The following is a 23,896-nucleotide window of genomic DNA, read 5'->3' as shown; positions in this document are numbered from 1 at the left end:
TTTCTTGTTTTTCTTTCAGCTGACGGAGGCGCAGTTCTGCCCTCCGCTTGCGTGAGGCTGTCGAGCTACATGTTACAACGGAATTAGTGCAGCTCGTGCCCTCTTGAATTATTATTCATATTCACTTCAGCTTCGTTGCTGGTTACATTACTTGCCATCTTTAGATGATACGGAATATATGTTTACGAATATAATCCAAATAAATACGGTTAAATCCAATTAACTTTCACCATTTCGTTAATAGATTATGTTCAATAACTGTAGGATAACACGGTGTTCAACAACTGTAGGAACTATACTGTTCAATAACTGTAGAATAACACAGTGTTCAATAACTGTAGGAACTATACTGTTCAATCACTTTAAGAACACAGTGTAGATTACGTGGATGGCTGAGAGAGAACACGTTAATACGGGTGTTCACTTCAACTGTTCACCAAATTACAAAGACACTACGACACAGTCGTCATGGGCAGCTTCACCAAGTTTGGGCAACAAAAAGATGCAATTCACGCGCTATATTTTCAACTTTTATTCCAGAAACAACACATAGTCTAAGGAGTATATAGTGTATCTAACGTATATAGCGTATATAGCGTATATAGCGGTTATCTGAAAGTTAAACAGTTATACTTCCATTAATAACAATTAAAACAACATACAAATAATGCATACATACTTACAAATAAACAAGTCACATATATAATTCATCCTTAACAAATACTGTGGGAATCCTGCTGCTAGTAATGTTAACAAATTTATTAATTGATAGAATTACAGATTATTTACTTTTACATCAAAATTTTAACTAGGATACAGTTTTATCTATCTTAACATAAAATTGTTAATGTATATACCTTAACAATAATAAATGTAATTATTTTAGAACAAAAATTAATATAAACAATAATTTTCTCGAACGAAGGCAAATAAAAACAAAAATAAACTTACTGAACAATGGTATCTGTGTCCGAAACTTAATAAATAGAAATTCACAAGATCTGTACTTCACATTCCAAAATCTTATTTTCAACTGCGCCTTGGAAAGGCGGCAAATCTTGCATTTGCATATAATTATTATTTCTAGGGACAGTTTTGACCAACCAAAATGCAGGAAGCGCCCTCTAAGAAAATAAAAGTAAAATTTGATTTTCTAAATATGGGGATCATTAGTTACTATAGGGAACGCTTAGTCTTGGCAGGGACCAGAGCGCACTAAAATAACACTGCGCTGGACAGTTGGCATGATTTATTGAAATCAAAACAATTATCTAAACATTTTAAACCGGTCTCTGATAATTAAAACCAGCACCAACATTCGGAGTCTGGAACATAAGAATCCCTAAAGAAAGTCCAACACAACATAATTGAAAATGTTGCAGGCTCAGTTTGATTGAGCCTGTTCATGGACGGTACTGGAAAGTGCAAGTTACCGTCCACGCCCCCTTGCACCAAGATTCACAGGAGCACAGGATATTGTTGCTTGTTTTTTTTTGCACCCCCCCGCCTTTTAGAAGAAAAATGGTGGATATAGAAATAGGCTCCATCTGGACGGCCGTCACTTCTGTGTCCATAACTATGTTATTTATTATAGTAATTTGAAATAACTTGGCAAAAATGTTTGTTACAATAATACGATGTCATGCAACGATATGTCATGAGGGTATATGTCATGTCCGGTTCATAACTTTCTTATTCATGAAGGGATTTTGAAAAAAATACGTAGCACAAATGTTATCAATAATAAGACAATGTGTAACCACCTACTTCCAAGGTCAAGGTCACACTTGGAGGTCAAAGATTAACGTATACTGTTAAAGGGTATATTTTTTGTGTGGTCCATAACTTCAACATAGATCAAGGGATTTTGAAAATACTTGGCACAAATGTTTACAATAATAAGACTGAAGTGTCATGTGCAGCACCCAGACCTCTTCCTCAAAGGTCATGGTCTCACTTGGAGATCAAAGCTTAATATGGTCAGTTGAAGGGTATAATTTATTTGAAATTACTTAGTACACAGTAAGAAGATACGTTGTGTGCAACACTCAGAGGCCTGTCCTTTAACGTCAAGCTCACTATTAGTGATAACAGCTCAACAATGTCTGTTTGAGGGTATTGTGTGGTGTACCATCCATAACTTTTTCTGAAATCTAGTTATTTTGTAAATACTGGCCACTATTGTTGAAAAAAGTAAGACAATGTGTCATACTCAACATTGGATCCCCATTTCCAAGGTCAAGGCCGCACTTGGAGGTCAAAGCTTAACATGGTTTTTATAGGGTATATTTTGTTTCCTGTTCATAGCTTTCATTGTTCAAGGGATTTTCTTTCTTTGGTTTGTTTTAGGGGTCAGTGGTTCAAGATCAATGGCACCAAAAATAACAAGGTCAAGGTCACCTGTGCTAAAAATATACTTTTTATAGAGCTTTTGTTGTAATTTTTACCAATGTCTAATATTTATATATTTAATGAATTTTTATTTGTAATTGAATATTATTCAACTTCATCACAAGTCAATGCTTGTCATGCCCACTTATTTTTTATGTAAGTGACAAGAATCTGAGCCTGATGCATTTGTGTTTAACAAACACGTTCCTGTTTCAGATAATACATGTATTTTCCATGGCGCTACTAACCTTAATAGTTTTTTTTTTAATTTCTTAAGTATTATGTCTTAAAATCTTTTATTATTTGTATTTATTTGTTTGGCCATTTCTAAGACTATTTGGATATTTCAAAACTGGCCATTTTAAGACTATTTGGATATGCAAATATTTAATATTTAATGAACATCAATTTCAATCATAATATATGTGTCCTTAACAAATTGTATAGATTTAGCAGGTATGGCGACAAAGGCATGGAAATCAGGGTGGCAAATCAGGTGAGGGTTCAACATCATTATGCTATTTATTCCAAGAATATGCCTGGAAATAGATTTTCAGCAAAATGTAAGTTTTTGATGTGTTTTGTTAAGTGAGGCTCAATTAATTTGAAAACTTTTTTCTGTCCTTTTATTAGCTCGACCTTTTATTTTTGAAAAAAAAAAAGTAGAGGTATTGTTATAGTCGGTCGGGCGTTGCCGTTGTTGCCGTCCGCAAACTTGTACCTGGATCATAAACTTTTTTCTTCTTGGTGCATTGTCTTCATACTTGGCCACAACAACCTTTGGGACAAGACCTTTCAGTAGACCACACTAACCTTGACCTTCATCCATAAATGACCTTGACCTTCAAGGTTAAAAGTTGTTCATGCTGTTATTGGCTGTAACTTTGTTATTTTTGAATGGATTGTCTTCAAACTTGAACATAATAATTTTCAAGGATATCCCTTAAAAATAACCTGACAGACCTTGACCTTCACTCATAAATGACCTTGACTTTGAAGGTCAAATTATTGAAATTTTCATGTTTTTGGCTATTATTGGCTGTAACTTTGTTATTTTTGAATGGATTGTCTTCAAACTTGAACATAATAATCTTCAAGGATAACCCTTAAAAATAACCCGACAGACCTTGACCTTCACTCATGAATGACCTTGACTTTGTTTTGGCTGTAACTGGCTGTTACTTTGCTATTATTGAAGGGATCAACTTCATATTATAACAGAACATACTTAAAGACAAGACATTGTTGTTTAACGTGACTCCACCACGTGACTCCACCACGTGACTCCACCACGTGACTTCACAACGTGACTTCACCACGTGACTCCACCACGTGACTTCACCGCATGACTATCGCGTGACTCCACCACGTGACTACACCACGTCACTCCACTACGTGACTCCACCACGTGACACCACCACGTGACTACACCACGTGACTCCACCACGTGACTACACCACGTGACTCCACCACATGAATCCACCACGTGACTCCACCACGTGACCTCACCACGTGACTCCACCACGTGACTCCACCACGAGACTTCACCACGTGACAGCACCATGTGACTTCGAATTGGGTGTCTTTATTTATATATAAATTAGTAAATTTATATATATAAAATATATAGACAAAACTAATGTGACAAAACAGAATGATTAATTTTATATTTAAATGAAACGTTAATATTTTGTTCGAACATTTCTTTGTTTGCTTTTAGAGAAAGTAAAAAGTCGAGCGTTGCCCCCGCCCGGCGGTGGCTCTTGTTAAAGGCTCAAATAATTTGAAAACTTTTTCCTGTCCTTTTATTGAAAAATTGGTTTATAGTTTTAAAAACTTAGATCTTATACATACACTTTTAAATTATAAATCTTTTTATAAAAAAATATTTTTCAATGAAAATCATCACCAATATTAATGATGAATGGGCATTTCTACTTCTCAATTTGGAAAAAAAAATTTGCAATGGGAATGCCTCTTTCTTCTGGTAGTAAGTAAGGATAAAAAGGTATATCCTGTATTTAGTAGAAAATTATTAGAATTGTAAAATTTGCAGTCTGCTGAAAATTTGTTTCTCACCAAATCATAAAATTTGCTGCCTTGTTAGTTACAGCTGTAGTTACAGCTGTAATTCAGATATAGCTTTAGTGTATATTGCACTTAAACCTCTAATTGGGCACTTTTTATTTTTGCACTTCTTTCACATCAGCTGTTTGGTTTTCCTTTTGCTTTTAACTTCTTTCTTTTTTAAAATAATAGATTATTTATGGGTTAACTCATTGCTTCCAATAGATATTGAATAGTTTATTCTAGAATCAGGTACCCTTGCTTTTATCACTGTAAAAATATTAGCATTATGATCTTTAAATTGGCTCTATAAGGTGATTTTCATTATTCTTGCACACTTATGTTCATAGTATGGAACTGTAGCAGTGCTCTGTATTAGCCGCTGCCAGACCTTATGGAAAAATTTGAAATTAATAAAATTTTCTGAAATAGCAAATACTGTTCTTAAAATGAATAATCATTTTCTTGAAGGTAAAACATACTCTTAGCAAATGATTTCATAGCTATACTTTTTGTTATATATTACTTGTATATTATTTATAATTTAATCTTGTTTTTTACAATCCCTCATCATAATTTCAATTTCATGTTTTAATTATCCCAGGCCACTCTGTATACTTACAAACAGTGCGATAAGGGGGAGGGGGGAGTATCCATGTACTCTGGGCACATTTGTACCTCTAACTATATTAATTTATGTAATTATCATGTATTTATTTCAGATTGCTAAGTACAATGAAAAATACAAGTCAATGAACCTTTTGTGTTTTGGGGTACTGGATAAAGATATACAAGTTACAGGTAACCACTGATTATTCCATGTTTTAAAATCTTTAAACGTTTATTCAGTAAGTGTGTACTTACAATCATATTATCAAAAAATAATACAACGTACCTATTTTTTGTGTGTATTTATCATTTAAGATAACAATCATATCCAATACTAAATTTTAAGATGTCATTCAGCAAATTTCATAAAGTGTATATTTACCAACTTCAGGTCCTACAGAGTTAAGGACTAACTTCGCTTTAAAGACTGAAGTTCAGACTGCCTACAAAGAAGCTGTTTTGAATCACAGCTATGGTGAGACTGAAGGTTGGTTGTCTTGTACAGATTAAATTGAAATAAGTTTATGAGTTGAATGTGAGCATCCATGAAAGTTAAAATACACTTTTTGTTTGCTTTCTTGAAGAGGAAGCATATAGGTGTGGATTTGTCCATCCCTCTGTTTGTTGAAACATATACACATATGAAGGTTCTACAAGTGCTATGGCACTATTGGTGACTGTTAATTTCTTTTGATGGTATTATGGAAAAAAAATCTTATTTGGCTGTAAGTTTTCTTAAAGGATGTCATTCCTACCAACTGGCTTTATTAGTGATGCTCAAAATTTTATTATTAAAGTGACCAAGGTAATATTGAATTGATGTATATTTCAGAGGGCACATCTGAAGACTGTTCATACAAGGAATGTCTTGATAAACATGTTTTTGATCTAAATGTGGACATGATGAGATCAATATTGTCAACTGTTGCTGGTCCATCAAGTTCATTATCAAGTTTGTATATTGAATTAGTACTTAGTATCATTAGATTTCTTATGTATCTACTAAGTAAAATTGGGTTTGCTTTAGGTACATGTATTTATAATATCTATAATGTACTGAAAAATGTAATTGTGAAGTATTGCATGTGTACTGTGTTATGAATGTGCAGTAGTTTAAATATGTAAATTTTAAACTACTTGGAGGTGAACTTTTGTAATGGCATGATGTTTGTCAATCTGCCTTTTTATAATGTGTTAATAAACAACATCCTTCTTAAAACACTTTGTGGATTTTGACTATCTTCACAGGAATGATCCTTACATGGCACTCTGTGAAAGTTACATGAATGATTCTAGTCTGATACATTAAAAGATTTTAAAATGAAATGTTTCAAGATCCTGTTATTTCTACAATGTCTAGAGCTTATATAGTTTTCCTGTAGCAGGTAAGCAATCCAGGACCATAATGCCCCTTGTTTTAAATCCTACAGCTGAGGTTAAGTATGATTGACCAATTTCAACTTAATTGATTAATTTTTGAGCAATGTATGTCAGTTGTTGATACAGGACCATCTATGCCCACTTGTTTCTAACTTCAGACAAAAGTGGAAGGCGAAATTGGTATCAGGACAGAAATTGCCCTGCATGGTGGAGACGTACTGGCATAGCTTTCCAATCAGTGAATCAAAGAGGTCCAGGTAGATGTATTCATAAAAACCCAAAATCAATTACTATTATGTTAAAGCAGCATACATCATTTAGCAATTGTGACACATTTGGATATATTATGTATTGTATTGGCTCAAGAAAATTGATGATTAATGATGACAATTTTACTTATTCTTGATTGCAATCATTATATTTTATGTCATACCTTACAAATGGTAAGCTTCTTGTGTTTCCTGCATTTGATCTTAGGATATTGATCTTTATCACACACCCGTGCTGATTTTTTGACTCCATAAATATGGAATTGCACGGCCGCGCATATATTTTGACGTGACGTGACATAATTATTTTTTTTGTCATTATTATTTCATTCTTTACTGTGTCAAATATTTAATTAGTCAAGCTTTTTTGTCTCCTGTGGCATCTCTTGTTAGTTTAATTGATATTGATTTTTTTTGTAAAAATCTTAATCAGATTCAAGTTTATAGTATCTCAGTGGCTCAACTTTAAGGTCTTTTTGTGTCACCTCTACGGAGTAGTGGCGACATATAGGGATCACTACTCCTCATAAACTACTGGTGCAATTTCATCCAAACTTTACAGGAATGGTCAGCACCAAGTCTAGTTGTACATATTGTCAGCATTTTCCGGTTCAATGATTTTTGTTAGAGTTATGGCCCTTTAATAATTTTTATATTTAAAGTTTGTCCGGACTACTTCTCTTATAGCACTAAAGAAATGTCAATGAAACTTTACAGAATTGATCTGTAGCTCAAGTCCTTGCGCATATTGCACGGGTTTTCCGGTTGAATGATTTTTGGCCGAGTTATGGCCCTTTGATAAAAAGGTGTTATTTTCTGTGTGTTGCCAGATACACAAAAGCTTGTCCGTACTACTCCTCATAAACTTCTGGTGCAATTTTATCCAAACTTTACAGGAATGATCAGTACCAAGTCTAGTTGTGCACTGTCTGTCTGTCCGCCTGTCACAAAACTTGTCCCCACTACTCCTCATAAACTACTGGGGCAATTTCATCCTAACTTTACAGGAATTTATGTCGCCACTACTCCTATCACTTCTCCGTCTGTCACAAAACTTGTCCCAACATGAAATTGGCCATCATGAGGCGACACATGTGATCACTGATCGATCTTGTTTAAAAAAAATGAATATTCTTTAAAAAGTGGTTTGAATTAGACATGAATTTCAGTGTAAATATACTAGGCCAAACAAATGTTCTCTTGAAAAAATAAAATGCCCAGTATTTTCGTGTCGAAAAATGGCAGTGGAGTGCTATTGGATTAATTGTAAATGGTTATTGTAAAGTCTCATGCATAGTTTTTAATTTATCTTATAGATGTGCGAAGAAAGTTGTTAATTGTTTTTTATTCTGCTATTCAGGAAGATACTTGTAATGTGGCCTATGATCCTATTGCGCATGATATGGTAAGTTTGTTAAGAAGTAGTACTATTCTAAAATTACCAATTACTACATTAAATCCGAACACTGCATTCTGTCAATTTCATACAGCTGATTTTCCAGAATTTCATACAGAAAATTGGGGTGGTGGGGCAGATGTGCATGAATTTTGGTATCAGTGCAAGAAAAAAGATTTTCATTTAAGGTAGATTGAGCTTTTTCTTTGTATTCTTAAAGATTGCTGAACAATAAAGGAACACTTAAATCATTTTGTATACATATACAATCAGAGAAGTTAAGCGTGTGATCCTTGCTGTTTGGATATGTTCAGAATGTTTTTAACCTTATTTTATTCATTAAAATAGTTGTTTTATTAGGATACTGCAGATGAAGAAGAAGAGATAGAAGAAGATATAAATGAAGTGGAAGAATACAATGTATGATCCATGTATCTATTAAATTCAATTTTTTATAATGGTTATAGACCGGGTTGCACAGGTGCAAACCCGGGTTATAGTATGGTGAATGTTGGGCGGTGGCAGGCTGTCACTCATCCACTTCCTGTTTGCTGACTAATTAAAATTTTTTGACTGTAATGGTAGGAAATTTTCGTTAACATTTTTTTCGGCAACTACTTATCACAGCCTCTTGATATTTGGCATACAGAATTGACAGGTGGTCCCATACCGTGGAATTCGATTTCAGGTCTGTTGCTCATCGTCTTCCTAGTTTAGTTTAAACATAGTTTATTTCGAACAAATTCACAATATATATACAGACAATAATGTACACAATACATACATGATATGTTGAAAAAGGATTGGGTCCGAAAGCTGAGCTTATAAAGGCCTTCTCCTTATAGTTTTACAATGCATAAAATACGGTATGACAGTATATGTGACTGGCTTGAAATATATCTTATTTTACATTGTTTTAAAGAAGTTAAAGTCAAAATTGTTTCTACATTTAGTTATAATATAAAGCAAAAATATATACAAAAAAAAAGAAATGAGAATACAAGACTGCATCATTTTGTTATATAGAATTGAAAAGAAATAACGTAAATTAAGATAGAAAGAAATGAAGGAAGAAACTTTCAGCAAAATAGAAAAGAAGAAGAAAGAAATGAAATGTGGATCATTCGGATAGTTCGACGATTTAAATGGGAAGTATTTAGTGATTTGAGCTGATGTGAATATGCTTAAGAGAATCTCTTGCTTTCTCGGATGTATGTATGAACGGCTTCAAACAGTCTTCTGTTTGCATTATCACTAATGTTTGGGTCTCCATTTAATAACTTTTGGAGAGTTGCTGAACAAATAGTAGATATAGTGTTAAGAAAAGAGGCCATGCTGTCAGCATAGCGTTGACATTCAAAGAAACAGTGGTAATTACTTTCCACTATGCCACACTGACAAAGAGGAGATGGAGACATATTTTTTCTTAAATAGATGCTGATTTAGAGAACTACATTCACTACGAAGTCGAGCATGATAGATCTGCCATTTTCTATCGCCTTCATAGAAATAAATCGGACAACTATAGCTGCTTCGTCTCAAATGGGATTTGAAAGGAAACAGTGAACGTATATTTTGTACTTCAGTTGAAAGGGCGTTCCATTTATTCAGAGAAATTGGAAGAAAAGCATTTTGATAAAGAGTTGTTCGTGTTCGAATAGTCTGAATATTTGTAGCATTGCGTAGATCGTACCGTGAATTTTCGCCTACAGTAGGTGGAAGTAAAGAACACAAGTAATCTGGTGTTAAGCCATTTTTCATTTTATAAAGTAAGATAAGCATATGATTATTTCTTCGAGATTCTAAGGATTCCCAAGGAACTTCACTATGAAGTTTATCTAATGATACAAGTTTTGTAGCACCGCACACAATACGAGACGCTTCATTTTGAATTTTGTCAAGCTCAAGTTTCTCATATTGTGTGCAGTTTAGATAGACAACATCGGCGTATTCCAAAATCGGTCGGATGAAAGTTAAATATATCACTTCAAGAGATATACGGTCAAGCTGAAACTTCAATTTCCTCATAATGTGTATCCTCTTCCAGGCTCGTTCGGTAATATAGTTAATGTTACAATGCCACGAGCAATCGTCTGAAAGGTGGAGGCCAAGATGTTTGTGACTGTTTACGGTTGTTATTTGTTGGTTATGCATAAGAAGTGAAGGATGAAAGGGTTTATTTCTTTTACGAGAGATAACCATAGATTCATACTTCGATGGATTGAAAGTAACCAGCATTTTTCAGCCCAAGCTGATATCTTGTCTATATCAGATTGAAGTGTTTCAGCAGCAAAACCAGGGTAGTCAACAATAATATGTAAACTGGTATCGTCAGCAAAAAGATTAATTTTAGAGCCTATATCTTCCACGATGTCATTGATGAAAACAAGAAATAGTAGCGGCCCAAGGATGGAGCCTTGGGGTACTCAAGCCTTTACTATCGACCAGTCTGATTGGACCCCAGGTAGGACCGCCTGGTGCCTGTTAGTAAGATAGTCAGAAAACCAGGTAAGTAGACAACCGTCTACTCCAGCAGCTTTCAGCTTAAAGAGAAGACCTTTGTGCCAGACTTTATCAAACGCTTTACTTTTATCAAAGAACACAGCTCTAACTTCTAATCCGTCATCTAAAGCTTTACAGAATGTGTTGTACAAGTACGTTAACTGGTTTACCGTTGAGTCATCTGGTCTGAAGGCTGACTGTACGGAAGAAAGGAAGTTATTATCTTGAAGAAAATTAAATAGATACTTAAATATGATACGTTCAAAAACCTTTTCTACGCAGCACAACAAGGAAATCGGACGAAAGTTATTTGGAACAGATGGATCACCTTTTTTAAAGACAGCACAAACATTGGCCTTTTTCCATGTAAATGGTAATTTACAAGTCTGAAGAGACTGATTGAACTACGAACATAGGGGAAATTTAATAACTGAAGCAGTTTCCCGCAATATACGGTTACTGACCCCATCAGGACCTGAAGCTTTGTTTGTTTTAAGTGACCGCAGAGCGTCTTCAACATCCTGAGGAGAGATAGAAATAGAACAAAGTGTGTTTATAGGCATATTACAATCATTAAAATGAAGTTCTTTATCGGAATTATTTAGCGACGACTGGCTACAGAAAAAGTCATTCAAAAGGTCAGATTCCAATTTTGAATCAAAAACAAGTTCATCATTGATTGGGTTTTTAAGTTGAAGAATGTTTTGTCTTTTCAGTGGGAGAGATAAGGTATTTGATTAGTTTCCACCAGTCCTTCTGTGTAGTACAGTCTGACTTGAGAGACTCTGCCATTTGTAAGAAGTGGTTATGTTTAGCCGTGCGTATAAGTGTAACGATTTTATTACGGAGTTGTCTAAATTTGTACCAGTGGTGCGAGTTTTGTGAGTATTTGGCTCTGTGGTAATATTTTTTGCGCTTATGTATTAGTTTCTTTATTTCTGTTGTAATCCACGGAGCATCGTTAGGCTTAACTTTACTTGCCTCGTTGGGATGAATGATTTAGATAGTTCTAGGAGTTAGTTTGTAAATGAGGAAGTAAAGATATTGATCACTGTTTTCAACAGATTCCATTCGGTGTTACTAATGCTGTTTCGGAGAGAAACATAGTCTCCTTGATCGTAAAGCCATACAAGTCGTTGGAATGATTTGGTTTGTGGTTTCTTGAAAGAGAATAGAGAGTATATAGGGCAGTGAAATCTCTGATTTTGGACAAGGATCGGCTCTCCAACTCCCGAAGCAATTAATAAACAATTACACCACCATGCACCATCGTCTTCCTGTTTACAAACTTAGTTAAATTTTCGACACTAATGGTAATTGGTAAAATTTTTTGTAGTATCACATCATCATGATATTTTGTATACAAATGCAACCTGGCCTTTTCTGTCTTTTACCCATTTTATATATAAATGTTGTGCCCCCATTATAGGGGGGGGGATCATTTAGATTTACCCTTGTCCGTCCGTCCGTCCTTCCGTCCATCCGTTCTCTTTTTGTGTCACACGTAGCTCAAAAAGTAATTGACCTAGAGTCATGAAACCTTACAAGAATGTTGCTCAGCATGTGAAGTTGTGCACCTGGGTATTTTCGTGTGGATATTTTTAGTTTTAGTCTTTTTAAAGTTATTGCCCTTGACTTAGTAAAATTTTTCAATTTTCAACTTGTGTTGCATGTAACTCAAAATATACAAACGGACAGACGGTGTGATTTTGATACGCTGACCTTCAGAGCCAAGAAATTTCCATTTGCATTATAGATTATTACGTTTTGTGTTCTAAGCTCATGTCACCTAATATGGATTTGCTCCATTATTTGAACCACATATCTGTTAAATTAAACATATATTGTAGGGTGTAAATCCTGATCAGGATATAATTTCTGGTGAGGCTGAGATGATGAGTGAAAACAATGAATGTCTTACAGATGTAGGTATTTTTTTTAATTTTGCAGATTTTGGCTCTTAAGTACATTGTGATCTGATGAGTTTAGCATTAGTTTCCTAAACCTTTTCCACAAATTTCTAATTTGGAAGTAAAATTATTTTTGCATTTTTATGCCCCCGCCATGTGATGGCAGGGGCATATAGTGTTATTATGCCCCCGCCATGTAATGGCCGGGGCATATAGTGTTACCCTGTTCCGTCATTCCGTCCTTCCATCCTTCCGTCATTCTGTCATTCCGTCATCATCAGTTTCCGTTCATTATCTTAGTAACGGTTGCACACATTCAACTCAAATTTGACATATGAATATGTCATGAGAAAATACAGGTCAAGTTCGAATATGGTCATGTTTCAAAGATTTTTGGCAGAGTAATGTCCCTTTTACTTTGAAAATAAGATTAAATTTTCAGTTTCCGTTCATTATCTCCCCAACGGTACAACACATTCAACTCAAACTTGACATATGAATACATTAAAAAATTGCGCAGGTCAAGTTCAAATTTGGTCATGGTTCAATGATTTTTGGCAGAGTAATGCCCCTTTCACTTTGAAAATAATATGAAATTTACAGTTTCTGTTCATTATCTACCCAACAGTGTTACATATTCAACTCAAATTTGACATATGGATATGTCTAAGGAATGGGCAGGTCAAGTTGGAATTTGGTGATGGTTCGATGATTTTTTGGCAGAGTAATGTCCCTTTCACTTTGAAAATAATATAGATACATCTTAGGAATAAGCAGTTTAAGTTTGAATTTGGTCGTGGTTGAATGATTTTGGTCAAACTTATCTTTCCTGAATGTTGGAAAAATTTTGAACTTTCAGTTTCAGCACTCATACTTTTGTGGAAATGTATGTAGCCATTATTTTGACTACAAATATGCAATATGCTATTTTCAAAAGGTTAAGACTGAATAAATTCAGTGCCTTGAACATTGTATGAAAATGGTTTGTGTTAACATTGAAAACTTTTAAGGGCTTTGAACTTAAAATGAAACAAATAATTTGTGCAAACAAATTTGGAACTAAATATTATAACATCTGAAATTTTGGCTGCATGCGGGGGCATCCGTGGCATGATGACACATTTCTAGTTTTTTTCTGATAAAGCAATTGCTTATGGCCGGAGTACATAAAAAGTTTTTGATAATATACAGATCTTCTAGTACAACTATGACAGCTGCGTTGATGTTTTTTATAGATTGATTTAGAAGGACTTCATCAGACAAGACAGGAGATAAAACTCCTGGAAAATACTGATGTAAGTGACAAAGATACATACAAAGTATATTAGCTAAATCCAATTTTTGTGTATAAAAACCTTTTTGATGTTTAGTTATTGAAACAACTCCAGAAAAAATTGAGACATTTATTGTAATAGGTCATTTGTTTTTGTGTGAAAGAAAAGTTAAGTTAAAATAAAGATCCACCGGTATATGACTGGAATGTTTTCAACCTAGTTTTTTTTATGAATATTAAATCTGTTATTCATTGCATTATTGCTTGGTGCTGATGACCTACTAAAACTCAAACTCAATTTCATGCTATTTTCAACAACAAAAATATCTGTCATCACAGGTATACCAAATTGTGATTAATGGCAATGGAGACAGAACTGCAGGAGACACAGTTTTATTGATGACAATTGTATTAAACTGAATTCATTCATTTACTGAATTTATTGAAGATTTTAACATTGAGTTTCAACTGTAATGTACATCACAATGATTAAACAGTTTGGAATAATTTATGCTTAAAAATGTGCTTTTTATTGCCTTGTAGAGATCATTGCTGATCATGAACAAAATTAGAAGCTGGGAGCATTTATGGGGGCTGGCAGACACCATCCTGTCTGTATTTCTCAAGCCAGAGACCACCTTGGCAACTACATGGCAAAGCAAACCCTTGTTGGAGACAGACAATAGGTATATTTTTTTACTGTTTGTTATTTAACACTTTACTTGGAAATAAGTAGTGATTAGTTCATATGTTTAGGATATAAGGTGAAATGACTTAATTAACATAATTATTTCAGTGATACAATCTGATACTTGGTATGTTTCATTGAGAAAGTCAGATATAATTTATTGTCTTATTCTCCATGCCTTTGGCAATTAAGTTTTTGGCAAGTAAGACAGTTATATTCTTGCATATCAGATAGGATTATCTACCGTTTACACCAGTGCTAGAAACCAGTGCTAGTGTCTTACACCCCCTCCCATGAAGTTGCGTGCTTTAAATGATTTCATTGTGGCGCGCATTTTATGAATGAATATTGCGTTCTAAGGATGCCATATGAATGAAGTTGTAAGTGCATTTGCTACTATAAGAAGGAAGTGTGTAATTAGAATATCAGTTTTCATAGTTTCTGTTCTTAAAATAATTGGTATGTAATATGCAAGAAAAAGAATCAAGCACCGGCTGTCGGTGCAGACGGGAATATCTAGCTCTCGGGTAACTGTTTAGCGTAAACTCGACAGAGCCTCGTAACCGCCTTAAACAGTTACCCTCGAGCTAGATATCCCGTCTGCACCGGCAGTATGTAAGATTAATATATTTCATAATATACACAGTTTTTTATTTGATTAATTTTAATGGGTCCATTTCTCTTGAGTAAATTGACTGCACCACTTTCATTCATAGGTATAAGGACTTTATACCGATGACTATTTGAGAAAGGATAGTTCTGGGAGCCACAGCTTATGGAAACTGCATTTTTAATACAGTTTCCACAGTTATATATGGCAATGAAGAAATGGCAATGACATTGCGTCTTCTGTCAGCTGCACGGATGGTTGAAGACATCTTGCCATTTTCCAAATATGTAAGTTGAGTTCAGATCTACATTAAAATGTTGGTTTTTGTGGCGCCTTGAATAGGCGACATATAGGGGTTACTTTTGTCGGCCGCGTTGTCGGCGTCCCCTAAAGCTTGTCTGGAGCATAACTCAGTCACTATAAGTCGGATTGACTTCAAACTTGATATGCATGCTTCTTTTAATAACCTTAAGTGCATTGCACAAGGGCCGGTACTCTGCGCTTCTTAATTTTGAGTTATTGCCCTTAGTTAATTTTCATACTTTAATTTTGTCCAGGCCATTTATTTTCAACTATAAAAGCTATGGACTTGAAACTTCATAGGATGATAGATCTCACTAAGAAGAAGTACAGTGCAGAGAACTGGTACTCTGCATATCTTATTTTTTGAATTATTGCCCTTTGTTGATTTTCATACTTTATTTTTGTCCGGGCCATTTCTCATAATTTATAAAAGCTATGGGCTTGAAATTTCATAAGATGATATATCTTATTAAGAAGAAGTGCAGTACACAAGAACTGGCACTCTGTTTTTCTTATTTTCTGAGTTATTGCCCTTTGTTAATTTTAATACTTTATTTTTGTTCGGGCCATTTTTCCTAAACAATGAAATCTATTTACTTGAAACTTCATAGAATGATAGATCTCATAAAGAAGAAGTGCAAGAACCGGTACTCTGCACTTCTTATTTTTTTTATTTTCATACTTTATTTTTGTCTGGGCCATTTCTCCTAAACTATAAAAGCTTTGGACATGAAACTTCATCGAGATGATGCGAGTGCACAAAAACAGGTACTCCATGGTTTTTGAGTTATTGCCCTTTATTTATTTTCATACTTTAATTTTGTCTGAGCCATTTCTCTTCAACTATAAAAGCTATGGATTCAAGCTAGGATGATAGATCTCATTTAGAAGAAGTGCAGTGCACAAGAACTGGTACTCTGCACTTCTTAATTTTATAGTTATTGCCCTTAAGCAGCGTTTATAAATAACCTACATTTAAGAAGAAAATGCTTAAGTGATGTAGTATAACAAATATACTGTTCACAAGGCGACACACAGAGTCCTAGTTCATTTATGGGCTGCTTGAGCAAGAATAACTATTTAAAGTAAAATCTTTAGAAATGATCGTTTCAATTTTTTATCATTGAACATTAAAATTATTATTATTTGAAAATAACTATATTCATACCAACTTATGTCCTTTAAAACAATGTGATGATTGCAAACTAGAAATATTTTAATGAATAGATTTTGGTCTAAGAACATTTACTAATAAGTTGTAAAGTTAAGATATTTACAGAAGCATCAATAACAGGTCAGTTTATATGTACAAGACTTGCACTAGTACAAAGCTGGTTATTTTTTACAGATCCCTCGAAGAATATAAAGATTCAGTGGTCGAATGGGTCGCCCTAGTTCAACTGAAGTTCAACAGATAAATGAGTTGACAGTTGAGCAGCTAGAGTTGCTGCTGAGACAGGAATTGTTTGGAGATGGTAAAATCGCCCTAACAAGGATGGAAGTATGTTTATTGTTATATCTTTCTGAAAATATGGTGAATTTCTTAAGTTTTCTTGATAATAACTTGAAAATGTTGCCATCTGAATAAAACATGGTTTTAATTAACTGACAGTTAAAACCAAAAAACAAAATGTAAAATAACGGGGGGGTTTTAAAAAGGACCAGCTGATTTTTTTAAAGGGTTTCCAAATGAAAATTGGTTTTTTTTAAAATTTTTAAGGGTTCAAAAATTTTCCCCCTTAAAACCTTAAAAGAAAAATTTAAATTTTTCAAAAACATTTCCTTATTTTTTTTAAAATTTCTTTTTTACAAACACAAAAAAACACAAAGACCCTTTTAAATTAAAAAAAAGATTTTTTTACCGTAGGGGTTTTAAAAGGGGGGGATTTTTGCAAATTTCTAAAACATGAATAAAAAATAGGGATTTAAATTTAAAAAAAAAAATTTGAACATCAAAGAAAAAAAAATAACCTTTTTTTCTTTTTTAAAGCCCCCTTCATCCAGGCCCATTTTTTAAAACCCAAAATACAGACACGAATTAAAGGAGAATGCCCCCAAATTTTTTAAGAGCGCTTACCCCCCCTTTAAACTGATGTAACCCCTGCACTTTTAAAGGGGGGCCCAAACCAAAAAACCCAAGAAATTTTAAGAAACAATATAAAGAAATTTTAAATGTTCAAAAAATTTTTGCGGATTAAAGAAATTTTGAAACTGTTTTTTTAAATTTATTTAAAATGAAAAAATAACCATTTTAGTGGGAGTTTTTCAGGTGGGAAATTTTTTTGGTAAAAAAACTCCAAACCATAAATGTTTTCTAAAGTTTTAAACTACAAAACCCTTACAAAATTTTCCTTTCAGATACCAGAATAAATCTTTGGGTCCAGCGTTTTTAAACCCGGGGCCATTTTCACATAAAGAAAATTTGGGCTTTGGGGGGTTATGGGCTAATGCCTTAAAAAAAACCCCAATACTGGGTTTGAATGGGGAAAACCAATTTTTAAACATTTCCTAAACTTTCAACCCAAAAACAAACCCGGGGAAAATTTGGTTTTGGGGTTTGTACGGAAAAAAGGGAAAAGGGCCGATAAAAAGGGTTTAAAAAAAACATGTTTTTTTAGAAAAAAAAACAAAATTTAAATTTTATAATTTATAGAAAAAAAATTCCACATTTACCATTTTTTGCAGGGTCTTTAATTTTTTTAAAAAAGGACTCTGAAAAGACTGACCCAAATTGGGGGTGTTTAAAGGGTCTAAAAAACTCATATAACTTCTTTTTAAGAAAGTTTTTTTTTCCCTTTTTAACCCTTAAAATTTCTACCAAAAGGGGACACCAAAAAATTTTTTTAAAAGGATTTTATAATTTAGGGCAAAAAGCCTTTGAACCAAAAAAAACGATTTAACATTTTTTGATTTTTAACATTTAAATTTAAAGTTTAGCTCAAATACACTTTGATTGGAGATCTACCAAACCTTATCCCCAAAATTTTAATGTAAAAATTTCAAATCTTAAAGCATTTGAAAAGCTTCTTTTGAATTTAAAAATTTCCCCTTAAAAAACTTTTTTTAAAGGGGGAACCAACTTAAAAAATACCCTTTAAAAAGAACCACATTTTTAAAAATTTTAAAACGTACACCTTTTTAACCCAAAAATAATTTCCCATGAAAAAGTTTTTTCCTTAAAAAATTTTTTTTTTTAAACAAATGTATGCAATTTTTATTTCCCATTTCCCAAATTTTAAAAATCATCACCTCCCTTTTTACGGGAAATTGCACAAACTTTTACCGAAAACCCTAGAACATTTTGTATGGGGGCAAAGCCACAGAAGGGAAAGGAAACTAAAATTTCCTAGGTCCATGTAAGAAGATTTTTTATAAAAATTTAACCTTTTTTCTTTTTTAAAGGTTTTGCAAATCATTTCCGGGAACATTTTCCTTAAAAGAGTCATTTTTAAACCAAAATTAACCACAAAAATAAAAAAACAAAAAATTTTCCCCAAAGCCCCGTTTTTTCATTAAAAAATTTTTTTTTATCTAGTAAAACTATTTTTTTAATAAATTAGGCACATTTTTTTGTACCAAAAAAAACAATTCCCCAAAATTACTTTAAATTTCACAGCTGAAAAACCTTTGCCCCAATTTTTAAAAACCCAAAACTGTTTTAAGGCAAATTTTAGTTTGTATAGAAACAAAAAAACTTCTTTTAAATGAATAGTGGGGCAAGCATTTTTCAAAAAGCAATTTGGAAAATAAATAGACATCAAATTTTAATACTTTTTTGAAAGTTTGGATAGTGAAACCAGAAGTTTTTAGAATATTAGAAAAAAAGAAAAATTTCTGTTTCCCCAAATATCTATTTCCCAAAGGGGGAATTCATTCTTTAGAATGAAATTTAAACAAATATAACCCCCCTTCTTTATTGTCTATAAAATTTTTTTTATGCCCCCCGCAGAATCTGCAGCGGGGCATATAGCGTTTCACCTGTTGGTTTTTTACAAATAAAAACAAAAAAAAAACAAAAAAAAACAAATTTTTTGAATAGAAAAGCTACAGTTTAGACTTTGACTTTGAAATCCCCGTTTGGGTGGAAAACCTTTTATCAAAATTTTTTGAAAAACCCTTTGGGGCCCAAAATGTTCCCTCAACAAAACTTTTTTGTCCCTTAAAAGGGCCAATGAAAATTTTGCCCTTTGGCACATTTTAAAAAAATTTTAAAATTGGGCTTTTGAACCAGGGACCAACTTTTTGCCCAAATTGCCTACTTTTTGCCTTTGATGACACCCAAATAAATTTAAAACCAAGTGCATAAAATTAAGATGAAAGGAATTTTGAACACTACCAAATTTTTTACAAATTTGCCCTTACGTGTTGCCCTTTGTTTGAAGTATAAAATTTTAAAGGCCCCTTTCACCCCCAAAATTCACTAACTCAATGCAAAAATTCCCTAACTATCTTTTTTTTGCTTAACAAAATTTTAAAACCACTTTTTCGATAATAAGAATTAGATGGGCGGGGATAATTTTGCAAGACAATTTTAAATTTGTATAAAAACCAAAAAAAAATCGTTCCACATTACTTTTTATGTTGTTTTTAAAGGGGTCAAAGCTTTTTTCCTCATTTTAAGAATGTTAGAACTTTAAGGGAAATTTTTCATTTTTACCCAAAAAGAAATTTTTTTTACCATTATTTTACAACATTTTTATTTTTCCATTTCCCAAAGCCCTTCTTTGTCCCCAATTTAATAATTTTTCAATCAGTCCTTTCTTTTTCTTTTTTCCCAAAAATTTTTTCCTTTTTAACCTTTTTTGGAAAGGTGATTTTAAAAGAGTGAGAAAAAAACAAAAACCCGATTTTTGGAAAAGGTTTAATAAACCCATATTTATAACACCGGAAAAACAAAAGGTTGCTGAACCATTGAAACCAATCGGGGCCCCAGTTTGTTTATTCTAAAAAATTGCAAAAATTTTAAAGGGCAATTTGTGGATTTTGACTTAAAAAAGCCCTTAAACCCCCCCAAATTTAATTTGTGCATGAAAATTTTTGTTATATATTTAAAAAAAAGTCTAAACAGAAATTTAATTAAAATTAAAAATAACCCACTTTTGCTTTAAAAAAAAAAAATTTTAAAATTTTAAAAAAAAAGTTTTTAAGACATAAAAATTTTACTTTTAAAAATTGTTTGAAATTTTATTTATAATAAAAGTCATGAATTAAAAGGGGAGTTTAAACAGCATTTTTTTTGAAAAAAGGGAGTGACAGATCAAATTTTTAAAAAAATAGAATTAAAATATTAAAAATTTTTTAATCAAAAAGTTTTCTTTTAAGAGTATTATTATTTCTACTGTGAAATAGCTTAATTGACTCTAAGAAACAAATATTTAATAGATGAAAGGTTCAGAATCTTAATGATTGATATTAAAGATGGATTGAAAATTTCAATTCTTATTTTACAGTAGAAAATGTTAAGACAAATATTTTTTGAAATACATGTAGTTTTACAAACCCTTTTAATTCTTTTCAAATATAGATAACTTTGTGTGTGTATTGTTAAGTGTTGTTTTTTTAATTTAGTTTTGATTATTTTATTATTATTTTTTATAGGCTTGTTTTAAGATGTTTTGTTTTTTTTGTTATTAGTGTGACTGATTATTATTTTATTATTGTGCATTTACTGTGATAATTGAAATATTGTTTACTTTGTTGGATCATTATCTTCCTATGTCATACCGTGTTACTACTAAAGAAGCACAAAGTAATTATCATTTTATTTCAACTCATTTTGTGAAGTTGTTGATACGTTTGACATGGTTATTATAAATTTCGTAAATCCCTGTTCTTTTTTATTAGTGCCATGTTTAAAACATTGTATTTTTAAAAATGAATTTTTATCTTTGAAAATATTATTTTTTTTAAACAAACACCTATAAAAAAATAGCGGTTTTCCCCAAATGTTGAAAAAAAATATTGAAACCCAGATTTTGAATACCTAAAGGAAAAAAAAGTTCTATTTTTTTTGAAAAGTTTAGTATCTCGTATAAAAATGGAAAATTTAAATTTGGTCTAGAACCATTATTTTCTTTAATTTATAAAAAGATTTTTATTCATTTTTAATTCTTTCATTGCTATTTTTTTGGGTTTAAATACTAAAACCCAAATTTAAATTGCTTAAAAAGCCCTTTTAAATTTAATTGGGCCCCAATTCACATAGCAACACTGTTATGTTATGTAATAAATTTTTTAAATGTTGCAATGTATTTTAATCTTTGGAAAATTCCCTGAATTACTATTTTTTTCTTTAAAACGGGCCTGTTAGAATGGGGGTTTTGACAAATATTTTTTTTAAATACTGACAAACGTTTGGAAATGAAAGATAAAAACTTCCAAGAAAAAAAAATGTTCTCCCATTTTTTTATAAAATAAACCGTGATATGAAAATTCTTTTTAATGTTTTAAATTTTTTTCTCGGGTAAATTAAAAAAAAGTCCTTGTAGAATTTAAAATTTAAAAAATTTAAAAAATTTATCCCATAGTTAAATTGAGTTTCCCCTTTTCCTGTTCCCCTCACTATTTCCCCTTTTGATCGGGCAAAAATGTACTTTAAAATGTTGGGAAAATTATTTAAATTTTTTAAATAAAGGGTGATTTTTTTCAATATGGTCTTTTGTAAATTGAAGAGATGCACTATTTTTATGAGCGTATAGTCGCCGCCTTGTCTGTCTGTCCTGTCCGACCGTTGTCTTGTCCGAAACATAACTTAAACACCCTAAGAGATAATTTGTTTAAACTTCACACAGTGGTTAGAATGAGGCACATCAAGGGGAGTGCAGTGCACAAGAACTGTAACTCTGCCATTACCTAATTTTGGAGTTTTGTTCATTTTTACACTTATAACTGTGTCCGGAACATTACTTCTAAAATTATAAAAGATTATCAACATGAAACTTTGTGAGATAGATCTCATCGGGTGGAAGTGCAGTGCAAAAGAATCATAACTCTTCTCAGCCCCTGTTTTTTGAATTATCCTGCTTTTAGAAAAAATTTTGTACTGGACATAACTCTAAACTATTAGAGATATTCAACATGAAACTTTGTAGGTAGATAGATTCCAGTGGTAGCTGTGCAGTACACAGAAAACGTTACTCTGCCATGCCTAATTTTGGAGTTATTGCCTTTTTTGTTCATTTTTTACACTTTTTCCAGAACGTAAACTCTAAAATTATAAGGAATATCAACATGAAAACTGTTGTACGTAGATCTCATTGGGTTGAAAATGCATTGCAAAAAACCATAACTGGTTAGCCCTGTAATTGAATTATCTCCCTTTTAGGAAAGGTCATGTCTGAGACATCACTCTATAAATTTTAAGAGATTTTAACATGAAAATTTGTGGTACATAATCTCAATAAAAGGTTTTTGAATTTTCAGTTTCAAAAAACTAACTGGCCCTTTCTAACTGTGAAATCAATTTTTTAAATCGAGGGCATAATTTTCTTTTTTTTCCGGGCAAACGGCAATTTCGTGAGGTATAAATTCGGGGATTCAATATTGGCCAAAAATTCTTTTTTCAAAATTCGTAAAAAAAACAAAAATACACCAATTTTGTGCTAGAAATTTTTGAACGTGAAGTTACGGTTTTACCTGACCAATAAACCAAAGAATTTTTATTAGGTAATTAACCTACCGACGTTTTTCTAAATTAAACAAGTGTCAATGAAATTTAATTTTATAAATATTGCGTTTTTTTTCATTTTTAAAATTTTTAATGTGGAAAAAACTTTCTTTATGAATTTTAAAGCTGCGAAAAACGTCAGCCTTGTGTCTTTGATAATGCAACCTTAATTATAATTTTGGAGTTTTTGCCCTTTGTTAATTTTTACATTTTAAACTTTGGCATGTACATAACTCCATAACAGGGTCAAAAAAACTTTGTAGGCAAAGGTCCATTTATTAGAAAAACTTTTCCTTTTTATCAAAATTTTTGCCTTTGAAATTGTCCAGGGATAATCTGTAAAACAAAGGGGTTTCTTTTTTGTGTCAAAAACATTCGGGAAAAATCCCCGGGAAAAGGCTCTTATTTTAAAAGAAAAAGATATGTTGGGCAGAAAAAATGACAAAAATAAATCAAGGGTTTTTTAAGAGCGATTGATTCTCTAAAATTTATTTTAAATTTATGCATTGAAAACCGTATTATAATTTAGCTAATATTTAAATTTTGTTTTACGAAACGTTTTTTTTTTTTTTGGTCGTGTTAATTTTTTTAGCTAATTTAGAGCTTAATCATTTATACATGTAAAAAAATTTTTTTCCCATGAAATGAGAAGTGATATTGGAAAGTATCAAGATGTATTTGATTTGCTATACACAAATGTGTCGTTCTGTCTATATCACAGAAAATGCTTCACTTTTCAAATAGTTGGTGCATTTGAAATTGGATAAAACCATCAAAGTAGTGTGGTTCTGCTCGGTTATGATAGATATGTCATGTAATTGGAAACTCCTGG

General features: G+C 32.3%; 1 protein-coding gene across 2 annotated transcripts; it reads left to right on the top strand.

The window, feature by feature from the left end:
- Positions 1-4,392: 4,392 nt before the first annotated feature.
- On the top strand, positions 4,393-7,004 carry LOC132755041 (uncharacterized). Of its 2 annotated transcripts, none has more exons than XM_060745827.1 (4): positions 4,393-5,259; positions 5,459-5,542; positions 5,900-6,019; positions 6,606-7,004. In XM_060745827.1, exons 1-4 carry the CDS (start codon positions 5,166-5,168, stop codon positions 6,851-6,853), a joined length of 546 nt encoding a protein of 181 aa, XP_060601810.1. In that variant the 5' UTR covers positions 4,393-5,165; the 3' UTR covers positions 6,854-7,004. The 2 variants fall into 2 exon arrangements, with proteins under 2 accessions (XP_060601810.1, XP_060601809.1); XM_060745826.1 differs by having other exon boundaries at positions 5,459-5,554; positions 6,606-7,001.
- Positions 7,005-23,896: the final 16,892 nt, after the last annotated feature.

This window comes from Ruditapes philippinarum, unplaced genomic scaffold, assembly GCF_026571515.1.
Source record: "Ruditapes philippinarum isolate M1 unplaced genomic scaffold, ASM2657151v2 ctg4367_1_1_1_1, whole genome shotgun sequence".
Lineage (NCBI taxonomy): Eukaryota > Metazoa > Mollusca > Bivalvia > Venerida > Veneridae > Ruditapes > Ruditapes philippinarum.
This window is presented reverse-complemented; position numbering and strand designations above follow the sequence as displayed.

Coding starts and splice junctions, on each gene's coding strand:
- LOC132755041 (XM_060745826.1), top strand. CDS start 5,166: ATGTATTTATTTCAGATTGCTAAGTACAATGAAAAATACAAGTCAATG. Junction 5,260..5,458: donor TAAAGATATACAAGTTACAG/GTAACCACTGAT, acceptor TACCAACTTCAG/GTCCTACAGAGTTAAGGACT. Junction 6,020..6,605: donor TCCATCAAGTTCATTATCAA/GTTTGTATATTG, acceptor TTCTAACTTCAG/ACAAAAGTGGAAGGCGAAAT.